The 10,420-nt window shown below is 32.5% G+C and overlaps 5 protein-coding genes across 5 annotated transcripts; 3 read left to right on the forward strand and 2 right to left on the reverse strand.

Annotated features, from left to right (window-relative positions):
* On the reverse strand, window positions 1-1,337 carry Chro.30268 (hypothetical protein; the record flags this gene model as incomplete). The annotated part of the gene is made up of 1 exon (XM_661137.1): window positions 1-1,337. A coding segment is annotated over one exon (1,337 nt), but the record flags the coding sequence as incomplete, so codon positions are not given.
* Window positions 1,338-2,213: 876 nt separating this feature from the next.
* Chro.30269 (cGMP phosphodiesterase A4) lies at window positions 2,214-5,207 on the forward strand. Its single annotated transcript, XM_661138.1, has 1 exon — window positions 2,214-5,207. One exon carries the CDS (start codon window positions 2,214-2,216, stop codon window positions 5,205-5,207), a length of 2,994 nt encoding a protein of 997 aa, XP_666230.1.
* Window positions 5,208-5,218: 11 nt separating this feature from the next.
* On the reverse strand, window positions 5,219-5,893 carry Chro.30271 (hypothetical protein). The annotated part of the gene is made up of 1 exon (XM_661139.1): window positions 5,219-5,893. The coding sequence occupies one exon, from the start codon at window positions 5,891-5,893 to the stop codon at window positions 5,219-5,221; it is 675 nt and encodes a 224-aa protein (XP_666231.1).
* Window positions 5,894-5,957: 64 nt separating this feature from the next.
* Chro.30272 (hypothetical protein) lies at window positions 5,958-6,254 on the forward strand. Its single annotated transcript, XM_661140.1, has 1 exon — window positions 5,958-6,254. The coding sequence occupies one exon, from the start codon at window positions 5,958-5,960 to the stop codon at window positions 6,252-6,254; it is 297 nt and encodes a 98-aa protein (XP_666232.1).
* Window positions 6,255-7,814: 1,560 nt separating this feature from the next.
* On the forward strand, window positions 7,815-10,420 carry Chro.30274 (hypothetical protein; the record flags this gene model as incomplete). Its single annotated transcript, XM_661141.1, has 1 exon — window positions 7,815-10,420. A coding segment is annotated over one exon (2,606 nt), but the record flags the coding sequence as incomplete, so codon positions are not given.

The raw sequence follows: 10,420 nt of genomic DNA on the forward strand, positions 1-10,420 counted from the left end.
CAACCCCTTGCACCAAAAACAATAATACCAGACGCTTCATTAAAAACTATAGGAAGTTGAAAGTTCGATATTTCTGGATATGAAATACAGGGGAGCAAAAGATTCTTTACTTTATGAATTGCTTCGCCAAAACCAATCATTTGAATTAATCCATTTTTGCATGAACCGCTCTCTCTATCACAGCTCAAATCACAAATTGCACAATTTGAATTGCTGACTGATTTATTCAATCTCCTGATGACGAAGTTAAAATAATGTAAAAATACATTAAAAAAGTCAGGTATTACACCATTGAGGACTATTGCAATAAATCTGCCGCACGAAACAGTGTATGGAATATCATGCAGTTCTTCATTTAAAATGTCGCTGATGCGAGCCAGGTCAATCTCATTTACAATGAATTTCAATTCTTCATTGGATAAAGCCCTAATATATTTGGAGTGAATGCTAGAAATTTTTTCCATCAGATAATTCAGAGAGATTTCATTTATATCATATCTTTTATAAATTAAGAACCTTAATAGGGAAATTTTATCGATCTGGAGCGAGGAGTTTCTGAAATCTATTTCAAAAAATTCTCCATATCCATACTTAAATATATATTTTATATCCAAAGTCTTTGACTGTAAAATCTTATTAGATGCGCCATAATCATCTGGGTCTATATCTGAAATAAAAAATGAAACGATTGGAATATTTTTGTCATCCCAAATACGGATAAATTTAGAGATCAAATTAAGAATAACTATTTGTTTTGAAACATCACCATAGTAGTTACTATTTGGTCCTGTGTAATATTTATTTGGATTTGCACTTCTAAAACAAACCAATATGGCAGGAGGGGAAAAAGATCCACTGCATAATGAGTCTCGTAAGCGCACCCCTACTTTTGATATAGACGTTAATTTATTATTCAAATAATAAATCTTCTTGTCAAAACAATCAGCAGTTCTCGTATCAATAAAATATTCATCAATTAATATATTGAAAGTCACGGGATTAAAGGATTTCGAGTTTTCAAAATAACAAATCTTTGAGAAGCTAGATAACAATTCTCTTGCAAAGTATCTCTTCCCAGATCCACTATTACCTATTAAAATTAAAACTTTAGGAAGTCTGTCAATGAAAAGGTTAATATCCACTTCAGTCGTATCAATATCACAAAAAGTAGTCTCATATCTTTTTAGTAACAATAGATAGAATATCGACCCAATTTTTTCAAAGAAATCATCAAGCAATGGGCCGCCTATGAATGATTCATCCAGTTCCAATCTCCATTTAAAAAGAAAAAAGGAGATCCATCTCAGAGGAATCTCGTCATACTTATCCCAATACATAAATCGAATGAAGAGTCAGAAGTCCATACTTGACGAAATTTGAAAACTGTAACAAATCAAACTGCTAGGAGACCTATGTAATAAGTAGAACAAGACATTGTCTACTTGTTGGCGCAAAAAAAAAAAAAAAAATCGTAATTATAACGAATATATAAGAGAATAATTACGAAGGAAACTAAAAATGTCTGTATTTGCTTTGCGTTCCAAGATATATATTCATTATTTAATAATGACTTTTATTATTGAAAAACAGCACTGTTAAATATCTATTTAATGTTAACCTCTCAAATTAGATTTAAATTAACATACCTTCCAGAAACTTGAAAACCAGAAAGCTGCTTCAGCGCACTTTTTGCATCCTCAATCTCATCGTATACTACAAATGCTGTGCCCTTTGTATCTTCACCTACACCTCTATTTCAGACTCTTCATGAACAAGAAATTCTGTTAGCCTTACCTTCTTATTTGTCTAATTGTTCCATGCCTTCCAAAAATATCGTAAAGATCGGTAGAAGAGATATCATATGGAAGTTGTCTAAAATAAATAATAGATGAACTTAAAACAATGCACTTTACATTTCGTACCTTACATATAGAATTCGGCTATTATTAGACATTGAGTAGTTTAAGCTAAACAAAATCGGATAATGCCTTAGTAATATATTCTTAATGTTATAAAAGTTACCTTAAATAATACTAATATATTGCCATAGCTTAAAATTAAATGTCAATAATCGTAATAGTTCAAATATAGGCGGTGTGTAAGTAGCGCTTTCCTACACACAATTTTACTCGCGCGTGCAACGTAGAAGTTATAATATTGCGGAATGTCGCACCATCGATTTCCTCTAATCCTCATCTAAGGATAATTTTAAGATGAGTGGGTTAGCCAGCTCTCCCTCTATTGGGAAGACAATACTATTTGAGAAGAATAACGATTGGGGGCTTAATTTTGATTTGGGCGAGCTCGAAATATATGAAAATCAGGACTTAAAAACTAGACTAAAGGAATTAATTTCGCCATTCGAAAACACATTTTCTTCTGTATCTACTCTAGAATACTTGCATCCATTTACATTGAAGTTCCGAAGCGAGATTTTGGAAAAGAAATTTGAAAAGAAATTTAGAAAAAGAACAGAAATTGGTATTTTTTGGATTGGATTGCTAACATTATTTTTAATAATCTTGGATATCTTATTAGAAGTTTACAATCAAAAAGTAAATGAAGTTTCTAATAGTTCAGTAACTGCCTATTTTATAATTTGTGGTGTAGTTGCAATATGCTCATTATTTCTAATCATCTCATTTTTCGTCAATTTCTTAAATAAACATTTGGAAGTTATATTTACATCAACTACAATAATAACAACAATACTTAATATTACAGCAGGAAATTTATTACTAGATGTCTCACTTTCCCCTAATAATAACTACGATCCTGCTGTCCAGAATTCCAGATCACTTATTGTAATCACAATTTGCTCGATTCTACATTTTATGTTACCAATTTCTTTTATGAGTATATTAATTTATTCAATAACGAGTATCTCATTCTATATTATATTGGTCCCTTCTATGCTGATGCCTATTCCTAACGAAACTCAATACGTATCCACAACAATTTATCTTTTTGTGTTTTGTTCTGTATGTATTTTGGCTAAAAGAGTTAACGTGAGCTCTTCTAGAAGAGACTTTTTTAACATTAATTTAGTTAAAGCAGAAATGCAAATATTGGAGAATTCTATGAATCAAACACCTAAATCTACAATGATCGAAGGAACATTAGCTAACATCAATAAGGTTCAACTATTTCTTCGCTATTTAAATACTTCCTGCACAAAGGGAATAAATCGTAAAATGTTACATGACGCAATGGTAGACCTAACTTCTGCTCAAGTCACTTTATGTAGGTCAGATGATATTTATGCAGTTGATCCAGTTGCGATTTTCCTACCGCAGTCACTTCAGTCAAATGTGCCACAAACCCCTAGACAATCTAAGGTTAGAATAATAGGTAGTGGAGATGTAACTCCAAAAGAAAATTGCTCTCCAACTGCTTCTCAAAAGATAAAACAAGAGTTGGGTATATCTTATGATGTTAGAATTCCTATATCTCCTAATTCTCCAAAGTCAATGGGGCAGTTTTTATCTCCAAAGTCGCATGAGAACAAGTCAAGCTATATAAGCGTTGATTCCATATCAGCCAGAAGGAATACAGAATCAAGGGCTACTGTTACATCGATTCCTGGCCCTTCTCGTCGAAGACTCTCAATGATGATTGCTACTGCAGGAGAGAACTCTTCAACACTTATTGATCCATCTGTTGAAAAGGTGAGAGAGTATATTACTGCAGAATTTACTAAATCTTCTGCATCTAGAAGAGAGGTTTTATATGCTTCTAAAGTTTTTGATGGACCAACCGCAAACCCAAGCAATACCAATGAAAAAATCAAGACTACATCTCAAAATTTGGATACAAATCATATAGTGGAAAGTATGATTTCCCGTCAAGGACCCTTAGATGAACCTGTAGTTGGTGGAGATATTGAAGATAACTATAGACATCTTTTAAAGAATAAGCGTAAGATAGCTCACTTCGCAACTCATCTAGCTTCAAAACTCATTTCTATTAAAGATCCTTCTGGAACAATCTCATTATTAAGTCAATCATATTTTAATGAAACTAATCCACATAATTTTACGCTACCTGAACTTCCCAAAGGTGTTAGTACAGAACTTTATTCCGATTTAGATAGGGCGTTGCAACTTATGGATAACCAGTATTCCTCTAATTGGGATTTGGACATGTGGAGGCTAAACGAATTAACAAAAGGTAATTGCCTTTCAGTGGCAGGACTATATATGCTACACTTGATTGCATCAGAGGAAAAAAACCAAGAAGCTGGCTTTGATTCATCTAACTTGCCTAGGGGAATTACTACAGCATATTCTTCTTCAATTACTGCTCCTTCGAAGCTAATTGGAAATATATCCAAATTCAATATATTTTTTCGAGAATTAAATATTAGATACCTCAACAATAAATACCATAACGAATTACACGGCACTAACGTATGCCATCTTGCAATTTGCTTATCAAGAGCGACTGGATTATGGAGCCATTTAGACACTGTAGAGAGGCTTGCCTCAGTTATTGCATCTCTTGGACATGATGTAGGCCATATTGGGAGAACAAGCAATTTTCTTGTAAATTCAAGACATATGCTTGCAATTAATTATAATGATCGATCTGTCCTAGAAATGTTCCATGCATCCCTAACATTTCGGATAATCTACTATTATGGAGGCGGAGCTGCTGATTTTTTGCAAAGTTGGGACGCAGAACTCCACAAAGAATTTAGAAGAATAGTTATTGAATTAATATTAGAGACAGATATGCATAGGCATTTTGAATGCGTTTCTAGGTTTAGAGTGAGAAGGCAAGCAGTTGATTGGGACCCATACGGAGATGCTCAAGATAGACTAATGCTTGCTAGGACATGTTTAAAAGCTGCAGATATCGGACATGGAGCATTGAAATGGAATCAACACTATAAGTGGTGCAGATCTGTTGTAGAAGAATTTTTCCTACAAGGAGATGAGGAGAAGGCATTATCGCTACCCATTTCTCCAATTTGTGATAGGGAATCTACAGATGTACCAAAGTCGCAGGTTGGATTTTTAAATTTTGTTTGTCTTCCATTGTTCCAAGAATTATGCTATGTAGATGTGGAAGGTGATGTGAGAAGATGTATCGATCGAATTTTGGAAAATATTAATAACTGGGAAGACATAGCTGAGGCAGGCATTCAGTGGGATAGTGAAGATGCATTAACATTTGTTTCAGATGAAAAAGCTGATTTGCAATAGACAAGATTATATTATAGAAAAGTTAATGATAGTGCTAGTATTAAGGGTGATAGTAATCCTATCAGCAAATGTTTGAGCATTGTTGATTTCAAGCACCTATCATCCCTAAATAAATGAAATAAATTTTCCGTAAAAATTTCATAAAAATTCTTCCCGTTGTAATTACACATATTTTTTTCTATTTTAATTTCCACCCAACTGATCCACTGCAAAATAGGGATACTTTTAATTATTTTATACTGTTTTGAAACCTGGTCAAAACCATCCAATGATAGCTTATTACAGAAATTATTTATCTCTGCTGAAAAATATTGTTTATTACGACAAAATATCTCGTTCCCTAAAACGGAGTTCCAAATAGATGCAGAATTTTTCGCTTTGCTAATATCGAAACCAAGACTATAAATAAGATGTTTTGAATGTAAAATATTTGCAATATCTATCAAAAAATATCTTGCCTTCATTGCCATTTTTGATAAAATACATGTATAGTAGTTTCTTTTCTTTTTATAAAAACAAAAATTTAATAAAATCACCAAGAAAATTGTCCAGATTAAAAATTTTCGAAAAGCTGAAGAATCCATGATAAAAATAATAAATAGAATGATGGGAATAATAAAAACCAAAATGCTGAAATTTTTTGTCGAAAGAATAATTGTGAAGACAATTAGAAATATGTGATTCATTATCTTAATAGAATTAATAATATCTTTGTATGTGCTACTATTCTTTTGAACATTAAATAGTTTAATGAATATACTAATACTTGAAGTAACAAAAAATGTGATGAAGAGGACCACAAAAGTTAATGCAATAAACAAGGGCCACAAGTTTGTATATTTGGGTTCAGATAAATTGGAGCAATCAAATAAAGAATTACCCATTTTATCAAATAAATGCACAACCAAGAGTATTATTGGAGCAGTTATTGAAATCAAACATGCTATTAGAATAATTCCAATAAGTAGAATACTGCTTTCTTTTGATATTTGCGCTAATATTCCGACCGAAAATGATATTAATATCAGAATAATTGGGACTAAATAAATACCAAAGTTTAGTGTTGAAAAATATGATGTAAAATAGTATTTGTTACTTGATTGATGCAATTCATCATGAAGGTTACTTTGAATCTTAACAATACCTTCTAAAAATTTATAAATCTCAAATTGTTGAATTGGAAATATTGAAATGAACTCATTCGCATCATTGCTGTCCTTAAAATGATCCCAAATTTTATTATTCGCTATCGAAAATTCATCAACCAAAGAAAGTGTAAATGAATTGATATTATTTTGCAAAAATCGACTGTGAGGTTTATACGATCCTCTATTAAACGCTTGCCTGAAGCAATTATTTGACAAATTAATGGTTTTTAAAAGCTTACCTTGCGATTGAATCCCAAAAATTCCTTGTAATTATAGATATAGGAGGATAGGTGAAGCTTGATTCAACTTCCCTAATAACAGAATTGGGGAAATCTTGATTAGTTTGTAGTCCATCCATAGATTCTACTAAAAGTTAGAAATTAACATACATGATTGAATCAACTTACCGATGTCAATAAAGACTCTTGTTGGAGTTAACGACAATATTTCAATACAAATTGCAGTTCGTATTCTACCATTGTATTTTAGCAGTCTTTGGTCAGTTGCCAGATCTTTCAGAAATGAGTTAATTCCCATTGAATTTGGAATGTTCGAATCTGTAAAAAGTAGAATTATGTCTTTCGAAGTCCAGTAAATTTTTTCGAAATGTTTGGAAAGAGGAATAATTAAACCTGCTGCACTACCCAGTTCATCTTTTCCATCTTTATATTTCCATGGAAAGGAAATAGAAATTATTATTACTTCTGAAGAATCGCCTCTTTTTGATGGAACTACAGCTGCAATATACCCAGAACTTAAGAAATATAAATCTTTATATCTGTATGAAGAGAGGTTTTTATTTTTTATTATATCAATGTCTCCAGAATCATCGCATTCAATGCAGTGAGTGTCCCTTGCGATAGAATTAATTATGCTTTGCGCAACCAATTCAGCGTCACCCGATTTTTGAGAAGTTAGTATCTCTTGGGTTACTTTCTTATATTCAAGTACGATGCTACGGTCAACTGTAGCCTTATTTGCTCCTTCAGAAAACCCACTTTCTTTTACTTGCGTAACTTTATCAAAGCCTGGAAGAGATAAAAGAAATAAAACCCCAATAAACAACAGAGTTAATCTATGAGGATAAGATTGTAGTAGAATTTGAAAGCTTACGCACTTACCTGATTAATTCAACTGTAGTAAAGCTCATATCCAGCACAGTTGTAATCATTAAGGTATTTTACCCTTTGTATTTGTGCGCGCATGAGAAGCTTACAGTTTATACCTCGTAAATATTGAAAGTAATGTGGAATTTAATTTATAATAAATATAATATAGATTTTCACATATCACTAAAGAGACCATTTCTTTTTGATTGCAACATATTTGTGATATTTTTGTCCGATTATACATATTTATTGTATTGATTTTTTTTTAATTTAGAATTTTAACACATCTTGCCCGCAAAACAATTATCTCTTTTACCGCACAAGAAATTGTCATTTTTGACGAATAATAAATGGCTAAAGGAACATTTCAAAGTTTTGGTTTTTCTCCAAAGCTTTTGGAGTCAATAAAGATTATAGGCTATTCTCTTCCAACTCCGATTCAGCGTAAATGTTTTCCGTCTATTTTAGCAGGTAGAGATGTGGTTGCTATGGCGAGAACAGGTTCTGGCAAAACTGCGGGTTTCGTATTGCCTATGATTGAACGATTGGGCTGCTCTCACTCGCAAATTGTTGGAATTAGGGGAGTTGTATTGTCTCCAACTAGAGAGCTTGCATTACAGACTTATCGTGTTGTGCGAAAGCTTGCCTGTAAAACGAACTTGGTTGTTTGCGCACTAACAGGTGGCTCATCGCTTGATAGACAGTTTGAATCATTATCTGGAAATCCAGATATTGTAGTTGCAACGCCAGGAAGATTATTCCATCACATTATAGAAGCAGGGCTTTCATTAATAGCTGTCAAAATAATTATTCTTGATGAGGCAGACCGTCTATTTGAAATGGGATTAGCCAGCCAAATTGAGAAAATATTGGAGTCTATCCCAAAGAATAGGCAATGCGTATTAGTATCAGCTACAATGCCTACAGCTCTTGCATCATTTTCTAAAGTTATGTTAAACGAACCGGAAGTTATTCAAATTGATTCAGATTATATATTAAGTGAAACATTAAAGTTAACATTTCTCTTTGTAAGAGAGGATGAAAAGCTTGCATCCTTACTATACTTGCTTAGAAACACTATTCCTTCTCACGAAAGAGCTATTATTTTTTGCGCAACCAAACATCATGTTGATTATATCGTAAAAATTCTTGAATCAAACAACATTATAGTTAGTTATATTTATGGAAATATGGATCAAGAGGCACGTACAATGCATTTGAGTACTTTTAGAAAGAATAAGAGTAGAGCGTTAGTAGTAACTGACATTGCTGCAAGAGGTGTGGATATACCAATGATCAAATATGTCATAAATTTTGATTTTCCATTGAGCCCAAAATTATTTGTTCATAGGACTGGAAGAACAGCAAGGGCAGGACAACATGGCAGAGCATTTTCGCTTATTACTTCCAGAGATTTACCATACACGATTGACCTTTGTCTATTTCTTGGCCTTAAAATGACTACGTTAACAAGTAAACAGACTACAGATTCATCAAATGATAGTTTAAACACAGAAAAAAGAGTTGAAGCCAGCATAAGAGACGATGATATTCATGAAGAAGGGATATCTTTTATTAAACCAGCTTCTTTAAATGATTTTCATGTGGAGTCAAGATTAATTTTAGCTAGTTTCCCTGACCTTACACTGGAGATAGAGTCTATTGAAAGAGTTCTTACTGAAAATTCTGAAATAGAGAGGTGCAGGAGGTCAATGGAATCTGCGTATTTATTGTACTTGAAAACCAGGACACCATCTTCAAAAGAAAGTTTAAAAAGATCACGGGAACTTTTAGAAAAGTGCGGAGGAGCATCAAAAATATTAATGTCTATTCATCCAGATTTAAATATAGATACCAATGAAACTAATTTAAATATCGTAACTCTTCAAAATCTCGGAGTTATCAGCGACCCTCTTTTGGACCATTTGAAATTATTCAGACCAACTGAGAACAAAACTCACAATAAGTATGGGTGCCTTAACCAAGTTACTGGAAAGATGGTTTTAAAGTCATCAATCAAGATGAAAAAAATTAAAGATATGGGCAACGTTGTAAAATCAATTCTAAGTGAAGATAAATTTGCAATTGGCACCTCTATTTCTGAGAGTCAAAATGGTATTTCAGACGAAATATCTTCAAATAATAATATTTCACAGACTTTTGTGAATAAAAAAAGAAAGCCTAAGAAACCGTGTAATAGAGTTAAAGAATCAGAGCATTTCTTTATACCTTATAAAAATAGTGAAGAGGAAGTTTCTAGATCGACTGGATTACAATTAGAGTCATCAAGTTTTGATATTAATCCTGATGAAGAAGGCGAGATGAAAAGACAAAAGTGCGTTAGAAAATGGAACTCTAAAAGGAAAAGGTATGAACTAATCGATATTTCTAAACAAAACTCCATCAAAAAGTTTAACGAAAGTGGTATTAAGGTTAAAGGAGAGTTAAAGTGTACGGGGCAATATAAGAAATGGAAGGCAAATACAAATTTAAAGATCCAGAATGTTGGTGAAATCGAGGATATAGAACTTAATAAAACTATTCGTAGTAATAGGTTTAAGGATAAATATAATACGAGCGATATTAACTCTTCATTTGACTATTCGAACGTACATGATAAACACAAAGGGATCATTGAGGCTATAAGTAAAGGTATTAAGCTAACTCACAAACAGAAACGTATTGCAAAACGCATTGGAATAATCAAGGAAAAAATTGTTAATGAAAGCAAAAGTTTGAAAAATGAAATAAGAACTCCACAGCAGATTCTTAAAAAACGAGCAAATGATGTCAAACAAAGAATGAAAAATGAAATAGACAATAGAAGAAAGCAGCTAGCAAAAAAAAATAAGGAGTTCGCAGAGAAGAATTTTAAAAAAGTTATTCAAAAAGGGAGACCGAACAGGAGTAAAGTTGTGCTAGTGAAAAGCGTAGGTAGTATTGAACTTTTCAGAGA

Source organism: Cryptosporidium hominis, assembly GCF_000006425.1.
Source record: "Cryptosporidium hominis TU502 chromosome 3 CHRO013100, whole genome shotgun sequence".
In the NCBI taxonomy this organism is placed as follows: Eukaryota; Apicomplexa; class Conoidasida; order Eucoccidiorida; family Cryptosporidiidae; genus Cryptosporidium; species Cryptosporidium hominis.